General features: G+C 39.5%; 2 protein-coding genes and 1 long non-coding RNA gene across 11 annotated transcripts in view; 1 reads left to right on the forward strand and 2 right to left on the reverse strand.

The window, feature by feature from the left end:
* Positions 1-1048, forward strand: part of LOC138155375 (uncharacterized) — a 76614-nt gene extending 75566 nt beyond the window's left edge. The window contains exon 3 of the long non-coding RNA XR_011166817.1: positions 257-1048. This is a non-coding gene — a long non-coding RNA (uncharacterized lncRNA). The remainder of the gene's footprint in view (positions 1-256) is intronic.
* LAYN (layilin) overlaps positions 1-1600 on the reverse strand; it is a 54277-nt gene extending 52677 nt beyond the window's left edge. The window contains exons 1-2 of one of the 4 annotated variants that reach the window (XM_069080587.1): positions 1254-1560; positions 676-699 (exon numbers count right to left, since the gene is read on the reverse strand). In XM_069080587.1, the coding sequence (XP_068936688.1) occupies positions 676-699; positions 1254-1350 (121 nt within the window). In that variant the 5' untranslated portion in view covers positions 1351-1560. Of the gene's footprint in view, positions 1-675; positions 700-1039; positions 1179-1253 lie in introns of those variants that run through there. The other 3 variants (XM_069080589.1, XM_069080585.1, XM_069080586.1) reach the window with 3 other exon arrangements.
* A 9848-nt stretch (positions 1601-11448) lies between these two features.
* HOATZ (HOATZ cilia and flagella associated protein) overlaps positions 11449-27491 on the reverse strand; it is a 56866-nt gene continuing 40823 nt past the window's right edge. Inside the window, exons 1-4 of one of the 6 annotated variants that reach the window (XR_011166814.1) lie at positions 20547-20675; positions 20043-20102; positions 19784-19836; positions 11613-11638 (exon numbers count right to left, since the gene is read on the reverse strand). Coding sequence is in view for 3 of the 6 variants with exons in the window: in XM_069080590.1 (XP_068936691.1) it covers positions 11572-11638; positions 19784-19836; positions 20043-20102 (180 nt within the window). In the remaining 3 variants the exon portion in view is untranslated. The other 5 variants (XR_011166815.1, XR_011166816.1, XM_069080590.1 and 2 more) reach the window with 5 other exon arrangements.

Genomic DNA, 27491 nt, shown 5'->3' on the forward strand with positions numbered 1-27491 from the left:
AAGAGGCCCAGCTAATCCAGAAATTTTACAATCTGACACAGGAGCTGATTGTAGTCAGCTTTCAGTTGTCTGTGGATTATCCATGGAAGTTCTAAATTCCCAATTCAGTTTTATTTCCCCAGTTTTCTTGGGACACACATCTTGGCTGCTAGCTGGTGTGGGTTCAGGGAATAAAATCTATTCATCTGAATCAGAGCTGGACCAGACCTTGATCCTCTGGGCCAGCTTCCTGACTTTAGTTTTCTCTCCCTCCTAGGAAGTCAGCCTAATATTGATCTCCACAAACCAATCTAAATCATCTAGCTATTCCCACTCGCCCCTCAAGATAAGCAAATATGAAGGCTGTGCAATATGGATCCAAGCACATATAGGAAGGTAAGTCTTTCCCTACTTCAGATCCTGTTACCCAACTCAAAACATGAACGATTTGGGATTTCTTATGACATATTCTGAATTTGGGTAGTTGAGTCGAGGCCTGTGTGGCTAGGGATTACTGAAAAGGAGTTGATTTTTTTTTCTTTTGGTTCTCTGTTAATCTAACAGCCTTTATAGAGGAACCAGCTTCCACGGAAGACATCTGCATAAAGTGAATTATATTCCTCCTCCTTCCCCCACCCCCCACTCCGCAGGCATGCAATATTATATTGGAAAAGGCAAGAAGCCAGAGCTGTGTACCTCCTCTGAGGTCCAAGTCCGAAGCTGGAATGAAGCGACAGAAGGAAGGAAGCAAAGAGAGCGAGTCATCCCCAGGAATCAGGCGGGCTTGGTTCCCGGCAACTATATAGCTCTTTTCCGATCTCTAAGCATAAGTATTTTAGTGGAAGGAATCTGCCTATCCCACCCCCAAGAGTTAAGACAAATCCTGGGGAACACAGGCAATGGAACTAAGAGATGCTAAGGGAGGCACCCCGCCTTTCAGGAGGTTGCTTGAGTGGGTTTGAGGAACCCACCGCGAGTAAGGTCAGGATTGGCCCCGCTAGCTCAAGTTGCGGGCTGAAAGGAGGCCATGGGGCACCGACAGGTTCTCTTTCTGTCCTACCTGGTTTATGCATCCTCCAGATATGATTAAAGGGAATCTTCCTGTATTAAGAAAGGTTGGTCCCTCGGGAAAACCTCAATTTCCCTCTATCCGCCCTATTCTAGCACAGGGGACTTCCTGGACCCCAGGGAGTCTGGGCTGCTTGGCTAGGGCGGGGGATTAGCGGGGACAGGCCGCTATGCACCCCAGGGACGAGTTGAAGCGGGGATCTCACCACTCAGGAGACGGCTCCCTCCTTCCCGCGGCCAAGCCAAGACTGCGGTGAGGAGCGCGGTGAGCGCCGCTCCGGGCTGCACAGACCTGGGCTGCATGGCCCCAGGATTCCAGGCGCCCTTAACAGCTGTGCGAAGTGCAGTAGGGCTGTAGCAGCAACAGCAGCATCTCCCGGGACCCGCAGCCGACCACTGCGAGGGCGCCTTGCAAGGAGCAGAGCCCCTGCCGGGAACGTCACCGCAGAGGAGGGCAGCCCCTCCAGCTGGCCCGCCCCCCACACAGCCCTCCTCCCGTGGGCACCGCGCCCGGGGCCGCCTCTCAGCGGACAGAGGCAAGATGCCGCCCTCCCCAGCCAGAGGGCCATGGCTCGGTCAGAGCAACCCCCTACACTGGCCGAGAGAGAACTGGTTTAGTAAGAACAGTCACTTTCTGGAAACTGCAGCAGCATCCCGGGCAGGCAATTCCTCAATTCCTTTTCCTCTGAACTTCTTTGCTCTTCGCAACCTGGTCTGAAACGTCTGCCCCTAGTTCCCCTCCCTGCCTCCCCCCCCCCCCCCCCCAAGAACTAAATAAAGCAAGGCTCCCTCCTCTCTCCAGTGAGCTCTTCTTCCCTTCCCGCTGCCTGCCCGGCGGTGCGTCGGCTGACAGCCTTAAGAGGAGATAACTAACTCATGTCAGGTTCAGACAAAGGGGGCAATGAGGTGACCCAGGACAAGCCTTCGACGGGAAGGGGAAGGGTTAGGGGAGAGGAAGGAAACAAGTGTTGAACTTCTACTATGTGCCAAGCACTGTGCTAAGTAAGCTTTTCACAAATATCTCATTGGATGAACGGGGCAGCTAGCTAGCTGAGAAAAGGATGATCGATAAAGATTCAAAGAAAGAAAAAAAAAAAACCTGGAAAAGCCGAGCCCAGCAGGGTGGGCCCAGAAATTTTATGAAAAAAAAAAATTAAATTTGATGTGGCTTCCAATGGAGCAGTTTTGCCCTGAAGTCAAAAGATCTGCTCAAGATCCATAAATTAGAATAATATATACAAGCACATATATTGATTTAAAGCATTTTCCAATTTACAAAATGATTTTTAACCCTGCCACAAAGTTAATAAAACTTGTCCTTCAATCAAAAGGTTTGCTTAAGATCCATAAATTACAATAATATATACATACATATATGTATGTATATTGATCTAAAACACTTTCAAGTTTAGAGTGTTTTTAATCCTACCACAAAGTTGATGGAATTTACGGTTAAATCAAAAGGTTTGCTTAAATTAGAACAACTCACATAAATGTGTTAAAGTGAAAGCACTTATAAGTATATAACTCCTTCTCCCCCTACCCCAAACGTTGTGAGATAGGTAGGCCAAGTAATAGAAACCCCATTTTACAGATGAGGAAACTGAAGCTAATAAAACTTGTGGCCCAGGCTTACATATTTGCTGGTAAATCTCAGAAACCTGACACAAACCCAATTATTCCAAGCCACTTTTCCCAACACAGAGTTAGTTGTCTGAAAGGTCACTGCTTCTCTCCTTCAGAGCTGAAAGAGAGAGATGACTCTTAACTTTGCTTAGAAATGAGGATCACTTAAAAATTCAGTTAAAACATTTTTATTTAAGTGTTCCCCATGTTCAAGACATCGTGTGTCGACAAAACCCAAAAAAGTCTTTGCCCTCAAGTAGCTTCATTCTGACAATATATACACAATAATGAAGGAGAAAATATATACAAAGTTTAGAGGGAATAGGATTAGAGTACTTCTGGGCATATGTGTTTTGGCTCCATGAGGGAGAATATATTATCCATACATATAATATTATATAGAATATAAGATAAATATATAACATCATATATTCATCTTATAGTTATTTGATATAATATTTTATACACACATACACACAGAGGCTCTTTACGAAAGGGCATATGCTATTTGGTGCTTTGGGTCCTTTGGAGAGAGATGCTGAAAGATAGTAGGGGGAGGGAGGTTTGCTAAAGAGATTGGTGACTGAACCAAAAACTCTAAAGGTTGAGGAGAATTGGCTTCTGATTTCTTCCATTAGAGGAAGGCTCTTTGTTGGGACATAGCCAATGCTAGTTCTTTCTTGGGTTTTCAGTCATTTCCTTTTTCTCCCTATCTTTGTCAATCTGGTGGATATGGACTTGAGTTGTTTTAATTGGCATTTCTCTTATAGTGATTTGGAGTATTTTTTTTTCCATATGGTTGTCCATACTTTTCATTTCTTCTTTTGAAAAATGACCTGTTAATATCCTTTGATTATTTATCTCTAGAGGGAGAAGAATGAAAACTAAAACTCTGAAATTCCATTTCATTCCCATCAGATTGGCAACAATTTGTTGGGGGACAGGGAGGCAATGGGCAGACAGGCACAGCAATGTACTGTTGGAACTGAGTTGATCTAATAATTCTGGAAGGCAATTTTGAACTATACCCCCAAGGTCACTAATTTATTCATATCTTTTGAACCATTGATAACACTATTAGGTATATACCCCCAACAGGTCAGAGACAAAAAGAAAGACAGGATTCATATGTACAAAATATTTATGGTAATACTTTTTATTGAAGCAAAGAACTAGAAAAAAGCAGATTCCCATCAACTGGAAAATGGCTGAACAATTTGTGATGGAAGAAATTATGAATACAAGAGATTCATAGAATCTTAGGGAGCTTGTATGAACTGATGCAGTGAAAACATAATAATTCACATCATAACCAAAATAATGAAAAGGAAAACAACTTTGAGAGAGTAAAGAGTTCTGATCAACACATTAGCCAATTATGACTTCAGAAAACTGATGATCTAATTTGCTTTTTACCTCTTGGCAGAAAGACGATGGACAATGGTGCACAATGCAGCATATTTTCAGACACAATGTGTTTTGCTTAGCTATGCTTTTTGGTTATAAGAGAGGGCTTGTATGGTGTGTAGGAGATGTATTAGTGGATATTTCTAGAAATTAAAAAAAGCATTAATAAAATCATTTTTAAATTTGTAGAAGAAATAAAGCAGTTCAGAGGAGAACACAAAGAAGACAGTTTTGTTACTTGTTAAATTTAATATATGTTTAAAAGCAATTTGTAATAAATTCATAATTTTACAATCCTTTTTGTTGAAATATTTGTTCTTGTTCATGGCCATCAAGTATATAATCAATAAGAAATTAAAAAAAAAGTTATAAACTTACTAGCCATGTGACCTTGTGCAAGTCACTTAACCCCAATTGCCCTGCCTCTCCCCCCCGAAAAAAAGGCAAAAAAAGAGTTATAAACCAAATCTGAGTACAAAAAGTACAAACCCTAAGTTAGGGGTAAGGAAATATGTAGGCAGGAAATGTCCTTCAATAAAGAAGATCTGGGATTAGAGAAAAGAGAAGCACTAAACATCTGAAAGTTTTTTTCACACCAACAAGTTATCCTGTGGTAGGAACAATATCTACCAAGTTGTCAGATTAGAGGCCAAAATGGCTTTATTCCCTAAAAGGTAAGGAAGTTATCCTTAAGATTTGATTTGTCTAGGCAGGTAGGTAAGGACTGAACCACTGATGCAGCTTCCCAGCCACCCAAGGGCAGAACAAATGTTAGACCATGCATAAGCAATTAGTAGTTGGCAGATGTCTCACAGCACATGAGCTGCCATATCTCATTGACCACCCCTTCCAGATCCATCTCCTTTCTGTATAAAAAGCTGAGGGATTTGGGGAGAGGGTTAAGAAATATCTCCCTGGACCAGTGCTGTATCTTTGCTGATATCCCTTTTAATTAATCAATAAACATTAAGTACCTACTATGTGCCAGGCACTGTGGTTAAGTTAACCTTCTTTTGTAATCCAGGTGTGGGGAACCTGTTACTTCGAGGCCACATGTGACCTTCTAGGTCCTCAAGTTCCGCCCTTTGACTGGATACAAACTTCACAGAACAAATCCCCTTAATAAAAGGATTTGTTCTGCAAAACTTGAACTCAGTCAAAAGGCCATACCCAAGGACCTAGAAGGCCACATGTGGCCTTAAGGCCACAGACTCCCTCCCCACCCTTATTTAGATGGTCTATTGAGTATCTCATTTTGTTACAATCTTGAACCTGAACTACAAGATCAACTTTAGTCAGGCAGGTATAGTTATATGCCCAAGGCTATATGGCATATCTATATTCCCTCCTCACTCAGTTATGCAGCTCTTATCAACTCATCATCTCCCCACCCAAGCTGGTTCATTTTTCACATTCTCTTATTTCTGCCACTAGTAGTCATAGTTAGAACCTGGATTCTCAGAGATCATTTCCCATGTGGGTGCATTCCTTTGGATTTCACCCTTTCCATTAGATTGTAAGCTCTTTGAGGACAGGAACTCTATTTTTGTGTATGAATTCTTCAGTGCTTATCAAAGTTTTTAGCACATGTTATGGTTGTTCAGTCATGTCTGACTCTTTGTGACCCTGTGGACCATAGTACCCTAATACTGTTCATGGGGTTTTCTTGGTAAAGATACTGGAGTGGTTTGTCATTTCCTTCTGTAATGTAATGCCAAGGAAAGGCAACTTCCCAAGGTTCAGAATACCAGCATAGGTGCTCTCCATTTTATTCAGTAACAAACCCAGAACAGAGAAGATCAAAACATGACATCATTCCAAATTACAGCATTTACTAAGTGTGATTAAATAATCTCCAAGGACTACCCCACCCCAGGACCTTCCAATCATTCAATCAATTACAAAGTCTCAGTTCTAAATACTTCTCCACCCCTAGGCTATACCTTAATTAATCCACCACAAAGCCCCTCTTCTCAAATGGAGATTAGTTTCCAAACATAAGGTCAAAAGTTCCCCACCCCTGGATCACAATTGAATCTACCCCAGAGTTACAACAAGTTTAAACACAGCACTTAATACCCAAATGGAGATCTTTTCTTCATCTTGACAAGAGGCAAGTTCTCAGCAATCTTAGTTCCTGGGGAGACAAGGCTTAGCAAGGCCATAAGATACATTGCCAGTCCCTTCATGAATTCATCCTCTGTCTGTAGAACAGTCCTAGAACCCCTGAACACATCAGCAAAACCCTCTCCCAGGATTTCTGTAAACATACAACCAGAAAATCCTTCTTCAGGGCTTCCGAACCAACAGAAAGGTTCCCAGACCCCTGCAACAACAGCACTGTCCTTCACCAGTGGACAGTATTCACTCTCTGTCTGCAGGACAGTCTCAGGGCTTCTTAACCAAAAGCCAGGTTCCAGGACTTCTTCAACAACAGGACTGTCTTTCACCAGTGGACAAATCTGGCAAAACAACATCAAAACAGACAGACAAAGTACCAGCAAAACAGCCATGTCTCCTCAGTCCTTGGCAGCTCAGGGGGCAGGTCTCAAAAGTCCAGGGCAATTCAAAGCGGCCACCAGCAATTCTTAGTCTCTCTCTCTCCACGAGGTGCTGCTTCCAAAAAGATCTTCCGCCTCTCTCTTGTCTCTCCAAATCTATGTCACCAGCTCCTCCCAGTTCAGGACTTTCTTTTCACTTCAAAAAGTCCATCCCACAGGTGGGATTAACAAGCTCTGGGTTTTAACACAATCAATTTGAAAACCAAGCCAATACAGGGGAATCTTTAATTGCCATTACTATCACACCTTCTTCAGTGGATCAAGGCAAGCAGAAGTTAAATGACTTGCCCAGGATCAGATCACATAGCTAGTAAGTGTCTGAGGCTGAATTTGAATATAATCAATAAGAATTAAAAAAAAAAAACTTGTAAACTTACTAGTCGTGTGACCTTGGCTAAGTCACTTAACTACAATTGCCCTGCCTCCCCCCCACCAAAAAAAATGCAAAAAACCAAGTTATAAACCAAGTCTGAGTACAAAAGGTACAAACCCTAAGTTAGAGGTGAGGAAGTATGTGGGCAGGAAATGTCCTTCAGTGAACAAGATATGGGACTAGAGAAAAGAGAAGCACTAAACATCTGAAAGTTTTTCTCACAGCAGCAAGTTATCCTGTGGTAGGAACAATATCTACCAAGTTGTCAGATTAGAGGCTTTCCTGACTGCAGGCCCAGGGGTTTATCCACCTAGCTGCCTCCTTTTAGCACATAATAAATGTTTATTGACAGACTAATCTCTTATTGCAGAAGAGGAAACAGGCTCACTTAGATAAAAGTGACTTGCCTAAGATAGATATCATTACTATCTCTAATCACTCAGGTTCCAAATCTTAGAATTACCTTTCTTTCCTTTCCCTTCTCTCCCACCCCTAAAACCAATTAATTAGAACATTCTATTCAGTCTTCCTTTGTAGACTATATTACATGCTCTTTGAGGGCACGAACTACATCTTTACTTATTTATATTCCTGAGTATTGAATGCATAATCATCTGCAAACAGAAAATCATGTCGCAATACTCCCTTCCTTTTGGTCTTGACTTGTAGCCTTTTCAAATTGAAGAGTTTGCCATCAGTGCTGTAGCTGACCTTGATGCCGGGCTCATCCTTATTGAAAGCATTTGACAACATGGCTGAAAACATCATACTAAAAAGCATGGGAGCAAGCACACAGCCTTGTTTCATTACACTGGCGACTGGGAAGGCACGAGAGCATCATTATCTAGAATTCAGGCAAACATGCTGTTGTGAAATTGACGTACAATGCTGATGAGCTTCTCTGGGCAACCAAATTTTGACATAAATTTCCATAAGTCTCATGACTAACAATATCAAAAGCACTGATCAGATCTACAAATGTTGTGTACAGACCTCTGTTCTGCTCCTGGCATTTCTTCTGGAGTTGTTGGGCAGCAAACACCATATTGACTATTCCTCGGCCCTTTCTGAAGCCCCACTGGCTCTCAGGTAGATGACCATCTTCCAGGAGCAGGAGAAAGATCAGCCTATTAAGGAGGACTCTGGCAAGCACCTTGGCAACAATAAATGAGAGACTCCCCAAAGAGACAACCTATTTCCTTTACCTTGATAGAGATGGACAATGGAGGCATCCTTGAACTCATGGGGGATAACCTCCTCTTGCCATATAGAAAATTTCAGCCTCTGAAGCTGAGATGCAACAAAGTATGGATCAATTTTCTGCTGCTTGTGCTAATTTTGTCCTAACAATTAACACCAAGAAAACACAGGTGCTCCATCAGCCAGCACCACACCATTCATTGATTACAGCAAATGAATAAGTTTTGAATGCTGCGAATAAGTTCATTTACCTTGGTAGTGTATTTTCCAGGGATGTACACACTGATAGTGAGGTTGACACACACAATGCCAGAGCTAGCTCAGTGTTTGGGAGGCTCTGAAGGAAAGGGAGGGAGAGAAGAGGTATTAGACTGACCACCAAACTGAAGGTCTACAGAGTCATGGTGCTAATCTCATTGTATGCCTGTGAAACCTGGACAGTATACCAGCGCCATGCAAGGAAACTGAATCACTTCCATTTGAATTGTCTAAGGAAGATTCTGAAGATCACCTGGCAGCATGAGGTATCAGACAGTGAGGTCCTTACTCGAACTAAACTGCCAAGTATTTAAACTCTGCTTCAGAGAGGGCAACTCCAATGAGCTGGCCATATTGTTCTAATGCAAAACATAAGCTTGCCAAAAAGACTGTTTTATGGAGAACTCACATAGGACAAGCGTTCACATGGTGATCAGAAGAAGGGATACAAGGCCACTCTCAAGTTCTCTCTCAAGAACTTTGGAATTGATTGTGTGACATGGGAGATACTGGCATGTCTACTGACAGACTAATCTCTTGAAGAAACTAGGACCACTCAGCTTGGCGTGCCCACATCAGAGAAGGTGCTGTGCTCTAGGAGCAAAGCAGAACTGAGGTAGCTCAAAGGGAATGCAGGATGTGCAAATTTGGAGATTCCATCCCAAATGTTCACATGGACTATTTGTGCCCGACCTCTGGTAGAGCATTCTGAGCTCGTATTGATTTGATCAGTCACAGTCAGACACACTGAAACTTGACTTTAGCATGGTGATGTCATTTTGGTACTTTTCAGGAATGAGGGACAACCACCATTTCTGATTACTTTTTATTTCTGAGCACTTGGCTTAGAAATATTTTATTTAAAGTGAAAGGAGAAAGGCCACAAATCCCAAGAGAAATCTTTTGGGGGGGAAATCTAATAGCAGGGAGTTACAGGCATCAGTGACAGACCTTGGCCAGGTTCTTTCTCTCTCCTCTCCTACTTCCATTAGCTTCTAGCTAATACAGCAGACAACTCAGCTGGAAGGGCATCCTAGTCACTCATTAAGACTGCCAATGGATTATGCCCTATCTCCTTCTCTGTCATAGGGAAGTAACAGAAATCCTTTAAAAAGCCTTGGTAAAACATCTATTTCTTTTAATTCCCACTGCCATTATCCATCTTCAAACCTTATTGCCTCACCTGAAGGGAGGGTCTATGGGAATCCTCCCTCAGGACATGTTCTAAAAGCTTGGGTGTAGGACTTTCCACTTTTATGGAAAGAACTATGGAAGAAGACAACCTAGATTTTGGGAGTGTTGTTACTTTTCTTATATCATTTCATTAAATGTCTGTGCTTTGAACTAACTTTATTCTTTGACTAATAAAATTTAACATATTGATGGGGGCCTGTGAACTATGGTTTTGAGTGGATATAGACCATACAATATTTTAAATCTGGGGTAGTTTTTCTGAGAGGCTCACATGGGTTATGAGGGTATCTCAGGGGCTACAATATATTTATTGTATTTATTATATGTTTATAGGACATTTAGAAATAAACATATTGTTGGTCAGTTGTGTCCAACTCTTCATGACCCCATTTGAAGTCTTCTTGGCAAAGATACTGGAGTGATTTGCCATCTTCTTCTCAGCTCATTTTATAAACAGAGTTAAGTGACTTGCTCAGGGCCACATGGCTAGAAAATGTCTGAGGTTGCATTTGAACTTATGTTCCTGATTCCAGGCCCAGAGCTCTATCCACTGAGCCACCCAGCTGCCACCTCCAGAAATAAATATATCTTTCCTAGAATTCAGATTGACCTATATTGGACATATGGCAGCTGAACCTTTACTACATCTGCCCTTTTTACAAATGTTTCTGAAATGACTACTGTTGAGTAGAGATAAGTTTGGTTCCTGTTCAAAGCATCATCTGAGAAAAAGGGAGAGATGTTGCTAACCCATGATCTCCTCTAGCCTTCAAGGAACAGAGGAAACCTTTTGTTAAGCAGTAAATTACAGAAAGTTTTGCTGGCTGTTGGCTGCTGCTGGGTACAGGGATGACAGTTGGGTAAGAATTGACCAATATGTCAAGTTGACTTAAACTCTCTGATATATCTTTATTAAAATTCTCTCCATTAGTTTCTAGAAATTCCTGGTGAGCTTAGTTATTAAAGAATTTTGGAGACATTTCTGATGCTATAGTATCTGTTAACTGGACTTGTTGCCTAACTGATTATAGATTCCTGAGTTCCACCTGTAATGCCTATGACCTTACAGTTGATGTAAAGCTTGGGTGGGTGAAAGAAAGTAGGGGATGGGTTTATGGTGAAAGCTCAGCCCTTTAACCTAGACAACCAGACTTGTGTATGGGAACTTAAAAGTGACAATAATGAAAAAACATTAATTCTAATGGCACACTAAAAAACAAAACAAAACAAACACCCCCAAACAACTCTTTTTTGTAAAGTTAGTTTTAATGAGAAATTTTAAGAAATATTATTTAGCATGTCTGGGGTTTATGTGTATGAATTTCAAGCTACTGGCATGGTGATGTGGGTATTCAAAGATCTCGCAGTGGTCTGCTTTCTGAAGGAGAGTCCAGATTTTCTCCAAGAAAACCAGACAGGCCAATCTTGGGGAAAGGTAATGCGAAATAAAGAGTGAAACTTTGGCTTCAAACCTTTAGTGCTGAGGTAGCATTTTGGAGATAACAGCATCCCCTTCCCCCCATTTCCTTTTTGTCTGTTTTTCCTGATGGCTTCCAAGATGGCTACTCACAGCACCTGTTTCCGGTGCTTTTGACACACCTAATGTGGTCAAATCCTGCAATTCTGATAATAAACTTCAAAAAGAAACACAAAAAAGTAAACAAGAGGAGGATAAGAAAGTGTGAAGTGAGAGAATTGGAACAGATATTATCAAGTGTAGCAGTGGCCAAATAGCATAGGAAATACAATAAGTACACACAATTCATCAAGCTCTCTTGAAAATTTATTTGTCTGTAAATTTATTTCATTGACCTTCTAACCTAGAACAACAAAAAAGAACCTGATAAAGAGGTACTATGGTGTGGCAGGGGGCAATTTCAGAAGCAAAATTACTTTCCTTTACCATCAATTAAGCTGACTCAAGGCCTTCACTTCTTCTTCATCCTCTCTTTCTGATTTTGTGAGTACTTTCCTGTTGGAGGTAATAAGTCAATTCCAGTAAACAAAGCTGTAGTTTGGAACACACACTCTATATAATGAAATAATCTTTTGGAAATCTCCCTAGGAAACAAGTAATAGATTTTGGGGTCCTGCATATTAAGTCTTACAACAAAGGGTAGCTGTATGCATATATGGAGCAAGCCTATGCTGTAGTATCTGAGGAACATGGAACTCTATGTTCCTTTATGCCCAAAATACCTTCCCTACCCAAGTGTCACAGTGTCTGAAATTCCACCATTAATTCTTTTATAATAAGCAAACTCCTCTGTACTTTTAAAAGGCAAACCTTCTTAGGAAGAATTAAATGTTAAGTTGCTTAAACCTTGGTGGGGAAGAGTTTTTTAGGTCTCTCTCCCTAGAATGAAGGACCAGAACTAGGCAAAGACACAGGAAGAGGTAGTTGACTAAGCCACAATTATTCCCAGGGATGACCCTGCTTAAAGATAGTTTCATAAAATGAATGTCAGAGTTGGAAGGAACCTCAGAGACAATGCTTGTTTGATCAAGAATTCCTTCTACCACATACCTAACAGGTGTTCATGTACCCTTTTCTTAAAGACCTCTGGAGAGTGAGGGGAGACTCATTTAATTATAATCATCTTTTATTTGTTAGGTAGTGCAGTGAGTAAAATGCAGGGTCTGGAGTCAAGAAGACTTGAGTTCAAATCCCTCCTCAGACACTTCTAGCTGTGTGACATTGGACAAATCACTTCATCTCTGCCTCAGTTTTCTTTACTGTAAAAGAAGGATAATAATTGTACCTATTTAATAGGGTTATTGTGAGGACCAAATGAGATAATATTTGTAAGAACTTAGCATAGTGCTGGCACATAATAGGTACTAGATAAATGCTGTTATTATTGTTAGAAACTAATGAAATTTGAGAAAAATAATTTCTTAAATAGTGAAGGCACAATCTTGGATTCTATTCATATGTAGCCCTTAAACTTTTACAGAGATCTTTTTAAAGCTTTAACAAATATATGCAAGCTATACAGGGTGTTCTCTGGTCCAATTTCTGCCACAATTAGTAAAAATTACTAGGGGCAGTTAGGTGACACAGTGGATAGAGCACTGGGCTTGGAATCAGGAAGATTCATCTTCATGAGTAAAAAACCAGCTTCATGCATTTCTTAGCTGTGCACCCTGGGCAAGTCACTTAACCCTGCTTGCCTCAGTTCCTCATCTGTAAAATGAGATGGAAAAGGAAATGGCAAACCTAGTATCTTTGCCAGGAAAACTCCAAATGTGGTCACAAAGATTTGTACATGACTGAAAAATGACTGAACAACAACTAGTCAAGCAATATTGATCTATTAAATTCCTACTAAATACATCTATTCTCTCCTCCTGGATCACTGCTTTGTCATGGTAGAGGGGCTTGCATAGCTGTGCTGTGCTGAGTTACCCAAGATGGACAGGTCATAGGGGAGAGTTCTGACAAAAGGTGATCCACTAGAGAAGGAAATGACAAACCACTCCAGTATCTGCACCAAGAAAACCCCATGAACAATTTTAAAATGAAAAAAGATATGATATAAGAAGATTAACTCCTTAGGTTGGAAGGTGTCCAACATACTAATGGGGAAGAGCAAAGGAAAACTACAAGTAACTCCAAAAAAGGAAGTAGCTGGGCCAAAGCTGAAAGAAAGATCAGCCAGAGATGTGTCTGGTGACAAAAGGGAAGTCTGATGTTGCATAGGAGCCTGCCAGGAAAGATTTATGAACCAAGGTAAGCTGGACTTGATTAAACAGGAGGTAAAAAGATTGAACATCAACATCTCTGGTGTCAATGAGCTTAAACAGATGGGAATGAGTGAATTTGATTCAGGTGATCATTACATATGTACATATGCCAAAAAATTTACAAATTATTGAACAATTGTGCTCATTTCACATGCCAGCAAGTTTATGCTTAAGATTCTACAAGCTAGGCTTCAACAATGAACTGAGAATTGTCAGAAGAGCAAGCTGATTTTCAAAAGGCAGAGGGAGTAGAGACCAAATTGCCAATATTCATTAGATTATGGAGAAAGCAAGGGAATTCCAGAAAAAAAGCCCAACTCCAAACCAAATATCTACTTTTGCTTCATTGACTATACTAAAGCCATTGACTGTGTAGATCATAACAAAATGTGGTAAGTCCTCAGGGAGATGGGAGTGCCAGATCATCCTACTTGTCTCCTGAGGCTTGTGTGCTGGCCAAGCAGCAACAGTTAGAACCAAACACGGAACAACTGGTTAGCTTAAGGTTAGAAAAGGAGTACTAGGGGTGGCTGGGTGGTGCAGTGAAGTGTGGTGGTGCACCAGCCCTGGAGTCAGGAGGACCTGAGTTCAAATCCGGCCTCAGACACTTAACACTTACTAGCCCTGTGACCTTGGGCAAGTCACTTAACCCCAATTACCCTGCCTTCCCCCCTCCAAAAAGGAAATAAAAGGTTAAAAAAAGGAGTACTAATTTATATGTTGATTATATCATGCAAAATGCCAGGCTGGATGAATCAAAAGCTAGAAAGAGAGTTGCTAGGAGAAATATCAATAATCTCAGATATGTAGATGATATCACTCTGATGGCAGAAAGTGAAGAGGAATTAAGAAGCCTCTTGATGAGGGTGAAAGAAGAGAGTGTAAAAGCTGACTTGAAGTTTAACATGAAAAAACTAAGATCTTTAAGATGGGACATTAGTCCCATCACTTCTGGCAAATAGAGGGAGAAGAAATGGAAGCAATGTTTGATTTTATATTCTTTTTGTATTCTAGATTCAAAGATCACTTCAGATGGTGACTGAAGTTATGAAATTAAAAGACTCTTACTCCTTGGAAGTAAAGCTATAGCAAATCTGGACAACATACTAAAAAAGCAGAGAAATCACCTTGTCAAAAAAGGTCTGTATAGTCAAAGCTATGGTTTTTTCCATTAGCAATGTATGGCTGTGAGAGTTGGACTATAAGGAAAGCCAAGTGCCACAAAATCAGCATTTTCTAATAGTGGTGCTGGAGAAGACTTTTGAGGGTGCATTGGATAGCAAGGAGATCAAATCAGTCAGTACTTAAAGAAATTAATTCAGACTACTCATTGGAAGGTCAAACACTGAAGCTGAAGCTTAAATACTTTGGCCACATAACGAGAAGACAAGACTCATTGGAAAAGACCCTGGTGTTGGGAAAGATTGAAGGCAAAAGGAAAAGGGGATGGAAAAGGATGAGATAGATAGATAGATAGATAGTGTCATGGAAGTGACAAACACGAGCTTGGACAGACTTCAGGAGACTGGAGGATAGAAAGGTCTGGTGTGCTGTGGCCCATGGGGTCATGAAGAGAAGGACACAACTGAATGACTGAACAACAACAACGACAACATCTATTCTAGGCACTGTGAGGAATAGAAAGACGTACTGGACATAGTACTGCCCCAGAGCAGTTTGTGATCCAGTTGGGAGACACAAATATAAACATGTGAAAAGCTAAATAACATTCCAAGAGATAAATGATAGTTCAAGACAAAATAAAAAATGTCATAAGATCATAACTGACATTTAGTGATACAGTGGAAAAAGCACTGGACAGGGAAACATTAGAAGCATTTATTTGTGGGGATGGTCGATCATATTTTCATATATAATTAAAAAGTACACCTAAGTTAGCATACACTAACAAATCAGTTACATATAAATGAAGAAAACTCATACTTCTTTGCCTTTTGGAGGCCACTTGTCCCCAAAATGGAGAATTCAAGGACCAACTTTCATGTTTAGGACTATCTTGATGCTGGTTTCTCTATCTAGTGTGTACTGGATCTAATTTACTGATAAAACAACCTCAATTACCAGAACAATTATTTTTTTCAATTATATGTTTCTTTTGTTTTTCATTCCATTCTCATTTTAAGACCTCATTTTATGGAGGCCATGCCAACAGGACACAGCCTCTGGCAGGTCTTACCAAGAAAGTAATACTTTGAGTCTAAGATTAAGTGCCTACTATGTGCCAGGCATTGTGCTAAGAACTTTTAAATATCTCATTCTATCTTTATAATGACACTCATTCTATCTTTATAATGACACTATAAGATAGGTGCTATTGTGATACCTGTTTTACAGTTGAGGAAACTGAGACAGACAGAGGTAAAGTGATTTGACCAGGATCACACTCTAGGAAATGCCCTATGCTGGATTTGAACTCAGGTTTTCCTGACTCTAGGTTCAGCACTCTGTCATCTAGCTGTGTGACCTTTGACAAATCCCTTATTTGGGGGCCTATTTTTTCTTATCCATAAAATTAAAGATTAAGACTAGATAGTTTACAAAGTGACATTCCTTCCAGTTTTATTATTCCAGAATTCTAGAATTGATTGCCAAATGCATGCTCTAGACAAGAAGAGCTTTAGGAATACAGAGAAAGGAGAGATCGTTGACTATGTGTTAAAGCCACTGCTTTACTCAACAGAAGGGAAAGAATGTATGTCCATATTCAATTTAAGGATTCAAACGACTAAGAAAATGTCCAAGCTAGGAAAGAATGTGGTTTATTTTTAGGTGACCATACTTATAGCAACACAACTGGTCCAAAGGAAAGATCTGATTTAGCCCTGCATGGTTTAAGGAACCCAGTTGTTGCTATTCCAGTAGCAGTTATCATGCTACTGGAATACAGACTCTTTTAGCTGGACTAGTTTTAGCCACAGGAATGTAGTGCATAGAATCACAGAATTTTAGAAGTAGAAGAGATTTTAGAGACCAAGTCCAACCCCTTCATTTTACAAGTGGGGAAACTGAGGCCACTTGCCTAAAGTCACTTAGCAATCTGCTCCATCCTCTCTGTAGGGAATCTACTTTCGGTAGGGAACTTCTTGAGAAATCACCACATCCCCTATGCTGAAGAAAAATGCAGTCCTTTTAGATAAGAGACTATCCCCAGACTATGTCATGTCATCTGGGTGAAAAATGAAAATGTAAATTTGCCCATGAAATATTTGATAAGCTGAATTTTTCATTTTCTATAAGGATGTCTGACATAGATACAATCATCCTTATCTTGTTCATTCTTCTGCCAAGGTTAGAGATGTGTGACATTATGACAAATGTAAAATAAAATGATCCACTCAATGATCATTTGTAGACAACAGTTAAGACCAGGCCTGGGGAAGAATATGGCATAGAGCTTTAAAAATAACAGGACTCAAAGGAAGCTTAGAGACTGTCTAGTCCAACCCCTTCACATTACAGATGAGGAAGTGAAGGCCAAGTGAGACGAAGTAATTAGCTTACTCAAGATCACAGGTCTCCTGTCTCTGCAGGTATAAGAGAAAGAATGCCAGATAACTAATAATAATAGCTAACATCTATTTAGCGCTCCCTATGCTAAGCACTTTACAATTATTTGATCCTCATAACAACCTTGGTAGGTAAATTTCCATTATACAGATGAGGAAACGGAAACAAACGTAGGAGGAGGAGAAGTGACTCAGCCAGTCACACAGCCAATGTGTCTAAGGCTGGATTTGAACTCATTTTCCTGACTCTAGGCTCAGTACTTTATTAACTCTGCCGCCCAGCTGCAGTGCTAGACAAAGACACAGACAACCTGAGGGCCAACCCTAGCTCTAATACATCCTGTTCACTTTGCGGACACTCCTGCTGAGCCTTAATTTACCTGTAACATGGAGTCCACCTGTGTCAGAGGACGGTGGTAAGGAAGTGGTGTAAATGAGAAGATACTATAAAAAATATAAGGCATTCCCATGCCTAATGTCCTTTTCTTTGTTCTTGAAGTCCTCTTTTCCAACTCCATTTCTTCTCCCTTCTTTACCTATCCCCCTTTCCCCCTTTTCAGGCTTCTAGTGCCTTTGTATTTTCTAAAACATTATAAAAACCTGCTTCCAGGAAAGGATTTGATGTGAATCACAAGTGTGAATTTAAGTGATGAAAATTACCTGAAGAATCATGCTAGCCCCAAGGGGATGTACATTTTAAGCTTTATCTCTAATTGTGGAATGAAAGACTCTTTACTTTTAAAGGAATTGTAGGTATCAGAGTATGTATGCAGAAAGCTTGGGAGGGTTTAGAATAATTTTCTTTCTGTGTTACATAAAGCTGGATTTACCTTCCCCCTTACTTCCCTCTCCCTTCCCCTTCACTTTCTGGGTCATCTCTGGGCTTCTTTTGGTACCTCTATCCCTATCAACCCCATCAATGTTCCTGGTGACCAGAAGGCATCATGCTTAACTCAAGTGATTGGATCATTAACTATGGATGCCTGAATATGATTTTATTGTTTGTTTTTGGTTAGGGAAAGTCCTCAAAGGATGTCAAATAGATGAGGACTACACTTTGGGTAAGGCCAGCCAAAGACTATGAGAAACCATTGTAAACTCAGTATTGAGGAATTTTATTGTAATAAAAATTATAAGCTAAGACTGACTTTGAGGGCTCAGGCTCCGTAATGTGCAAGTTAAAACACACATTGACAGGACAATAGTAAACACACACACAAAACCCCAAATGTTTATGCTTCCAGTTCCTTGATGGGAATAAAAGCTGAGTAATTAGATAGCCTCTTTTGTAGGATATGTGTTATGAATGGGGATCAGTGATTGCTGTTAGCTCTATAAGTGCTCTGTGAACCAATATATGACCTTAATTCTTGTTTTTTCAAAGTTTACAAAGCTATCTCAAATGCTCAGATTTTCTAATTAATGAAAGGATAGAGTTTCTATTAACACTGTAAATCAAACTCTCCTTCCTCCCCACTCTATGGGATGATTGCAGGATTCCTATTTATTTTATTTTTTTTTAACAAATATTTCTTCACAATGGAAAAAAGCACTTACATCAATTATGAAGTCACCTTCTTTGGATTAAGGAAATTGTTTCATGAAATCTCCTTAGAGCCCAAGTAATCCCATTTCTCATTTCCATTTCTTCTTTTCCCTGGTAAAACTATTTGCCATAGGGTTTCATAAACCATTTGTAATCCATTTGTAAATGGGGATAATAATACCCACCTACCTCAAGGGTCCTTATAAGGAAAGTGCTTTAAAAAACTAGTGCCAAATAGGTCTGAGTTGTTGTTAGAGCTTCTGTGATACTCTAGGAAATTACCTTCAGTTAGCTTACCAATTAGTCAGTTTGTTAATAGTTGGTAGAGTACTAGACCTGGAGTCTGGGAAGACCTGGATTAAAATCCTTCTTACTATTTACTAGCTTTGTGACCCTGGGCAAGTCATTTAACCTCTCAGCCTCAGTTTTCTCATCTGTAAAATGGGGATAATAAATGTCTATAGCACTTATCTCATAGATTTGTTGTAAGGATCAAATGAGATAGTATATTTTGTAAAAGACTTTGCAAACCTAAAACACTATATAAACATTAGTCATTATTATCTCCATCTTCTTTCCAAATGCTTAAAAAGCAAATTCTGACTTGGGCTTATGCTTATTAATAATTTCCTATGAAATTCCAATATAGTTTACTTAAATTTACCAACAATGCAGAACATTAGTTTAAGGGCAAATTGAGGGCTTTGAGCAACTTCAGGGTATTTTAGCCCTTAAAGCATTATTTTCCTAAATAAATAAGAGATAGGAACACATTCTGCACAATTCTTGAAGGTATAAGAACACAGGATATGTCTGGTTTGATAACTTTATGCAGAGTAAAATCGTTGAGTCTGTGAATGATCTTTCAGTGTATCCTGGAGAATACCAGAAACTTGTCTAACTCACCATACAGAAAGGTTATTTGTGCCTTGTATAGAGAACGGAAAGGGGGGGGGGGGCAATATAAAACAAACAAACAAACCCAACTTCTGACTATGTAATTACTAGTTGTAATTCACATTAACATAGTACTTTATTTAAAGCACATTCCCTATAATTCTCAAAGGCAGGCAGTGCAAATATTATTCCCATTCTACAGATGAGGAAACTGAAACTTAGAAAGGTTAGATGGTTCAAATATTTCAAGGCACACAAATAATAAGTGCCAGAGTTGATGCTTGAATATTGTTCTTCTGATTTAAAATCAAATGTTCTCTTTACACTCCTCTATAGTAAAATACATCCTTAACTAGGAAACTAGAAATGGGAGATATTGTTTTGAAAGGTTTAAACTTACTTTGTTTTGGGTACCTTGACCTTTGGCTTATGAAGAAAAGAAACCAATTCTTTCTAAAAAAAAAAAAAAGCAAACATTTGACTTAAGACATAAATGAAGCAGATTTTTCTTCTAGCCATTGCTCATGATATATTGACTGAATTTTGCCTATTTAAAAAAATGTGGACTGAATAATCATAGTATCTAAAGTATTACAAAACATTTACTATACTCTCTTCCTCCAGGCAAGTTCATGTACATTTCTTAGTATCAATCTCACCTCTATTCTCTCTTCTCTTTGTTTTCTTAACAGATTAAGAATCTCTTCTCTTTTCTTGGCCTGTTTAAAGGAAAAACAAAATAAAACAATGAATGAATTTACAGGTCATTCTTTTGACTTATGAATATGTCACCGCACTGCCTAATTCAGGTTCCTGGAAGCAGTTTGGATTCACCAAAGGCTCTATTTTTTCCCCCTGACTCTTCCCAATTAGCCAGAATTAATGCTATGATATCATAGCAATACAAGAGCACATTTACTTAAAACAGGATGTAAGAGGTATTAACAAGTGATAAGAATCAAGTACTAATCATTCTTACAGCCTATTTCCCAAACTACAACCTCTCAGATTTCTAGAGAAGACAGGTTTTTATCTTCTTAGCTCTGCTTTCACAACACTGACTTATGAGTCTCCTGCTGGGAATGTTAGAAAAGCAGGTTCATAGGTCCACGCTCTCCCACCAGTGTCCATGCTGGGTAGCATTTTCACTTGTAGTGCTTTACCCAGGTTTCTAGGAGATCTGGTTTCCAAGGACAGAACATGTCTCCCCTACAGAACTGACAGCAAGTTGAGGGACTTTATCTTCCACAATCTGTAGTTCAGCAGGTGACAATATTACTCTGGCACACAATCTGGGTGGTGGGGAGTGTTTGCATTGTGCAGGCTGATTGCACAACCTTATGAGATTAATGAGATGCAGGAAAATACAAGCAAGATACCCAAAAGAAAAGTAAGGAAAATGGATATGGAATCAGAAAACTCTGGTGCAGTTACATTTGAATTCTGCTACTTCAAAGAAGTGGCATATTCCTTCTTATATTCTGAAAAACAATAGATGCATATATCTTCCCATTTACTATTCAGTTTGTGAGGAGTTGCTGTTGCAAACTGTCAATATATTACAGATCTAGTACTGAGATAAAGTGCCTTTTGGACCTCAAGGTTACTGCGTTTTGTTTCTGGGAAACTTGCTAATGACTCCTTACTGTCCCCTATCTTTCTATGGCATCATGATATAGTAGCATAAGGAGTAGTGAGAGAATGGACTCACATATCTAATTTTCTATTCTTCTAGCTAGTGATACTGAGCTGATAAAATGGCATGGGAAGGAGGAATAAAAGGACTCACAAACTACATTCCCTGGAATCTGGGGAAGTTGCAAATCTGGGAATGGGTGGTAAGAACATTTGCTTCAATCTTATCTGGTTCTATATCTGATGTTCTATTTTAGGTAACTGCATTGTTCTGATATCACATGACAATCCAATTCTAGATGGCCTAGGGGAAGGGTCAGTGGAGAAAATGGGGGCTCACGAGCAGTAACTGAAGAGATAGTGAAGCTGATGTCTAGAAACTATAACGGGGTACTATACTATTAAACTATTTCTGCCTGATTTTCCAAAGAATATTGGTTTCCTTTAACCTAGAAGACTGAATAATCTCTCTTATCACCTTCTCATATTGTGTGGTAGAAATTTATTAGTAATTTATTCTTTTTCATGATGATTCACACTTGTTAGCCAAAGTACATTTAATTTGCAAAAAATTTTAGAGTATACTTTTCACCATCAAGGACAGTAAAGCCACTACACTTGACTCTAACATCATAGTTACAGAGACATTCATGGAAGAGAAGAAATGGCATTAAAGAGAACAGAGATGGGGAAAGCATTGTACTAGACCGGGTGTAGATAGAAGAGATCTATGCTGGAGGTGGCGCAATTGTAAAAAGTGTTTCTATAATAGATCACATCATTACCATCATTCAATTGACTTAAATTTATAGAGAATACATGATCTCACTGTGTTTATTGTTTGTATTAATTATGAAAAATCATTTGATTCATTCAGTTAACAAGTATTTATTAAGTGCATACTGTGCCAGACACTAAGATCTAGGGATTAAAAGGATAAAGATGTGGCTCTTATCTTCAAGGAGCTCACATTACAATTGTGGTGGTGGGAGAAAATCATGAAAATAAGTGGTACATACAAAGTATGTACAGTGTAAATGAAAGGGGATTTAGGTTGAGTTTTTATCTTTATTTATTTATTTTTTAAAAGCAATTGGGGTTAAGTAACTTGCTCAAGGTTACACGGCCAGTTATTTCTTGGTGTGGTGCTAAGTATCTGAGCCTGGATTTGATCCCCAGGTCATCCCGACACTGGGGCTGGGACTCTTACTTGCTGAGCCACCTAGCTGCCCCTAGGTTGAGTTTTTAAAAAGTCAAGGAAGCCGGGTGTCAGACATGAGGAGGCAGAGCATTTCAAGCATGGGAGACAGCCAGTGGAAAGGCATGGAATTAGGGGATGGAGGATTTTGTGTAAAGAACAGCAAGTAGACTAGTATAGCTGCAGCATAGAGTGTGTGGAGGGGAGTAAAATATAAGACAGCTAACTAGGGGGGAAGGAGTCAGGTTGTGAAGAGCTTTATATGCCAAGCAGGATTTTATAGTTTATTCTGCAGGTAACAGGGAGCAGCCACTGGAAATCATCAAGAAGGGAGGGGGACATGGTCAGACTTTTAGTTTAGGGCAATTGATGGAGGATGGCTGGAAGGAGGAGAAAATTAGGGCAGGGTGATTACAATAATTCAGGAGTGAAGGGTGAGGAAGGCTTGTAGCAGGGTGATATTTGCATATGTGGGAAGAAAGGGATATACATGGGAAAGGTGAAGGTAGAAACAACACGACTTGGCAGTAGATTTAGGTGTTTAGAATGAGAGAATAGTTAAGGAAGACATCAAAGTTGGAAGCCTCAGTGATTGGGAAGATGATGGTGCCTTTGACAATAATCAGACAGGGAGGAAGCAGAGAGAGTTTTGGGGAAGGGTTAATGAGTCCTATTTTAGACATCCTGAATGTGAGATGTCTACAGCACATCTAGTTTGACGTGTGCAAAAGACAGGTAGTGATGTACGACTAGCACTCAGATTAGGGCTGGATATGTAATAGATCTGGGAATCTTCTGATAGAAATAAGTGAATGCATGGGAGCTGATAAGATCACTAAAGAGGGAAAAGAGAAGAGGGCACAGGACATACTTTTGGGGGACACCTACAGTAGGCATGACCTGAATGAAGATATAAGGAAGGAGAATGAGAAGGAGCAGTAAGAAACAGCAGAGAAGAACCAGGAGAGAAGAGAGAATGTCTAGGACAGGGGTGGGGAACCTGCTTCACCTTAAGGCCACATATGGCCTTCTAGGTCTTTAAGTTAGGCCTTTTGACTGAATCCAAACTTTACAGAACAAATCTTTTTATTTTTATTAATACATTCTTGTTCATCTTTTATATTTTTATTTAAGTTTTAAAATGAACACATTTAAAATACCAAAGAATTTTGGTGGAATGGAGTATTATGTGTAGAGAAGAACAAGTAGACTAGTATAGCTGGAACATAGATTGTGTAGAGGGGAGAACAAAGAACAAAGAAACAGAACAAAGTTTCAACTAAATAATCTCCCAGATTGACTGGCACCAATTAGAACATTAGTAAACCATAAGGGCTAAATTGATGGCTGCTACACTCATTATTTAGTTCTAACTTCCCTGACCAGTGCCACTACTGCAAAAAGGTTGGTTGAAAATTGTTTACAGGGGTTGAATATGCCAGTCTATTATCAGCTTTTGACAATAGTTCACTGTATTTCTGTTTGAAGTGGAATTTGTGAATAGTGGTGCAGTTCAACAATATTTTTAAATTCTGTCTGCTTAACAGCCCATCATGTCAAAGAAGACCAAGGGAACACTGAAGGAAGAAAACATTTTTAAAATGAGAATTGGGAACTGCAGTATTATCTTGTTTCTGCTAAAGATAAGATGATTTGCTTGCTTTGTGATACTGCAATATCAACATTAAAGAAATTCAATGAGGGGCAGAGCCAAGATGGCAGAGTAGAAGTACAAACTTGGCATGAGCTCCCGCTCCAATCACTTCCAATACATGAAAAAAAAGACTCTAAACAAAATTTAGAGCTACAGAACCCACAAAGTGATAGAGAGAAACAAATCTGCTGAAGGCAGTCCCAGCAGATCAACAAGAAGGGTCTATCACACGGAGCTGGGAGCCCAGTGCAGTCCCACCTAAGCTGTGTGTTTCTGGCCCCAGGGTGGCCTGATCAGCAGCTGCCAGAGCAGACTTCAGGAGAGTGAATCACCAGCAGCTGTGGTGGTTTTGAGACTTCTCAACCCATAAATTCCAAAGACAAGGTAAAAGGTCAGTATGAAACTCTGTTGGAACAGGGGCAGACAGAAGAATGCCATCTGGCCCCTGCCCCCGGGGCAAGGAGCACCAGGAGGCATGGAAGCTATGCAGCCGCCTCAGAGTGGCTGCCTCAGGAGCTCTTAGCCTGCAGATGTAGGGGGACCAAGCGACCATTCAGAAGGTAATCACTTTTGCTTTAACCTGTTTAGATCTGGATCGCAGTCTTGGGTAGTGGTCTTGGGGTGTGTGGCCAGAACTCGTGAGGGCTGTAGAGAGGGCACCCTCCTAATAGCTCCAGAAGCTGCAAAACCCCCAGCAATTTGGGACAAAGCTTTCTCCACTCTGGAAGCAGAGTTCTACCATGGCAAAGAGCCCAAATGTCAAGTAATTGACTGGCAATATGAGGAAGCCAAGGAAGCACAAACAGACAACAAAATCCTTTTTTGGCGACAAAAAGAATCAAGGCATGGAGTGGGAGGAAGAAAGTGAAGTCAAAACTGCTTCTAAAGCCTTGAAGACAATTATGAATTGGTTACAGGCCATGGAGGAGCTCAAGTAGGATTTTGAAAATCAAGTAAGAGAAGTGGAGGAAAAATTGGGAAGAGAAATGAGAATGATGCAAGAAAATAAGGAAAAGTGAGTCAACAGTCTGCTAAAGGAGACCCAAAAATACACTGAAGAAAATAACACCTTAAAAAATAGACTAATTCAAATGGCAAAAGAGGCTCAAAAAGCCAGTGAGGAGAAGAATGCCTTAAAAAGCTAAATTTGCCAGATGGAAAAGGAATTTCAAAAACTCACTGAAGAGAATAACTCCTTCAAAATTAGATTGGAGCAACTGGAAGCAAGCCATTTAACCCCAACTATGAGAAATCAACATACTATAAAACAGATCCAAACAAATAAAAAATAGAAGGCAATGTGAAATATCTCATTGGAAAAACTACTGACCTGGGAAATAGATCCAGGGGAGATAATTTAAAAATTATTGGACTACCTGAAAGCCATGATAAAAAAAAGAGCCTAGATACAATCTTTCAAGAAATTATCAAGCAAAATTGCCTTGATATTCTAGAACCAGAGAGCAAAATAGAAATGGAAAGAATTCAACAACTGCCTCTTGAAAAAGATCCCCAAAAGAGAACTCCTAGGAATATTATAGTCAAATTCTAGAGTTCCCAAGTCAAGGAGAAAATACTGCAAGAAGTCAGGAAGAAACAATTTGAGTATTGTGGAAACACAATCAGGATAACACAAGAACTAGCAGCTTCTATGTAAAGGGATCAAGGGGCTTGGATTATGATATTCTGGAGGTCAAAGGAGCTAGGACTAAAACCAAGAATCACCTACCCAGCAAAACTGAGTATAATGCTACAGGAGAAAATATGGTCATTCAATGAAATAGAGGATTTCAAGTATTCTTGATGAAAAAACCAGAGCTGAACAGAAAATTTGACTTTCCAATACAAGAAGCAAGAGAAGCATGAAAAGGTAAACAGGAAAAAGAAATCATAAAGAACTTATTAAAGTTGAACTATTCACATTCCTATGTGGAAAAACAATAATTGTAACTCATAAAGACTTTTCTCAGTATGAGGATAGTTGAAGGGAATATATACGTGTATATATGTGTGTGTGTATACATACATACATACATATGTATGTATAGGAGGGTACATATGTATATAAATATATATGTGAATATATATATTCATGTATACATAAAGGGCACAGGATGAGTTGAATATGAAGGGATGATATCTAAAAAATAAAATTAAGGGGCAACTAGGTGGTGCAGTGAATAGAGTACCTCTCCTAAAGTCAGGAGGACCTGAGTTCAAATCTGGCCTCAGACACTTTACACTTACTAGCCGTGTGACCTTGGGCAAGCCATTTAACTCCAACTGCCCTACATTCCCCCCTCCAAAAAAAGTAAAATAAAATAAAAGAGGTGAGAGAGGAATTTATTGGGAGAAGGAGAAAGAGAGAGATAGATCAGGGTAAATTATCTCATATAAAAGAGGCAAGAGAAAACTGTTACAATGGAGGGGAACAGCAGGAAGGTGAAAGGGAATGGGACAACCTGATTCTCATTGAATTTGGCTTAATGAGGGAATAATATACACATTCAATTGGGTATCTAACCCTACAGGAAAATAGGGGGGTAGGGGATGAGGGGGGATGATATAAGGGAGGGCAGATTGGGGGAGAGGGTAGTTAGAAGCAAACATTTTTGAAAAGGGATGGGGTCAAAGGAGAAAATAGAATAATTGGGGGGGTGGGATAGGATGGAGGGAAATATAGTTAGGCTTTCACAATATAACTACTATGGAAATTATTTGGGTACACATGTATAACCTATATTGAATTGCTTATCTTCCCGGGGGGGCAGTTGAGGAGGGAAAAAGGAAAAAATCTGGAACTCAAAGTTTTAAAAACAAATGTTTAAAAAAATTGTTTTTACATGCAACTGGGAAATAAGATATACAAGTACTGGGGTATAGAAATCCATCTTTCCCTAATAGAAAGTTAGGGGGGGGGTGATGATGGAGGATATAAGAGAGAACAGATTGAGAGAAGGGGTATTCAGTAGGCTTGCTCTTTTGGGGTGGGGGTAGGGGAAAGATGGGGAGAAAAAATTGTAACTCAAAATCTTGTGGAAATGAATGTTGAAAACTAAAAATAAAATAAATAAATTTAAAATATAAAAAGAAATTCAATGCTCACCAGCATATTTTAAATTAGAGGGAGAGGCATGAAAGATATTGAAGAAATTAAAAGATGAAATGCAAAAGCAAAGATAATTCTTTCAAGCAGTAATAAGAACTGGAAATAATGCCTCTGGAACAACTTATAAAGTAGCCTACAGACTCAGGAAAAAAAGAGAAGCCATTCAGTGATATAGAAACTGGGAAAGTTTGCATTGTCGAAGTTGTAGGATGCTTAGACCCTAATAACATTTCAAAGTACAAACAACTGCCTCTTTCAAGGAGAACCATAATTGACTGGCAGAATGAATTAGCCTTCAACTTAACAGAAATTTTACTGTAATACTTTAAAAGGAAAATATATATACATTATTCAATCACTTTGGATAAATCAACTGATACTACTGATGCAATACAAGTTTTATACTTCATTTGAGCCATTAAAGAAGATTTTCTTTGCTATGAAGTTACTTGCTTTGGGCAACTTTGCAAACAGAACACAGGGAATAGATATCTTCAACAGCTTTCAATATA

The sequence above is a fragment of the Petaurus breviceps genome, unplaced genomic scaffold (assembly GCF_028583685.1).
Source record: "Petaurus breviceps papuanus isolate PSGF00001 unplaced genomic scaffold, PetGlider_PUasm1.0 91133, whole genome shotgun sequence".
NCBI classification, from domain to species: Eukaryota; Metazoa; Chordata; class Mammalia; order Diprotodontia; family Petauridae; genus Petaurus; species Petaurus breviceps.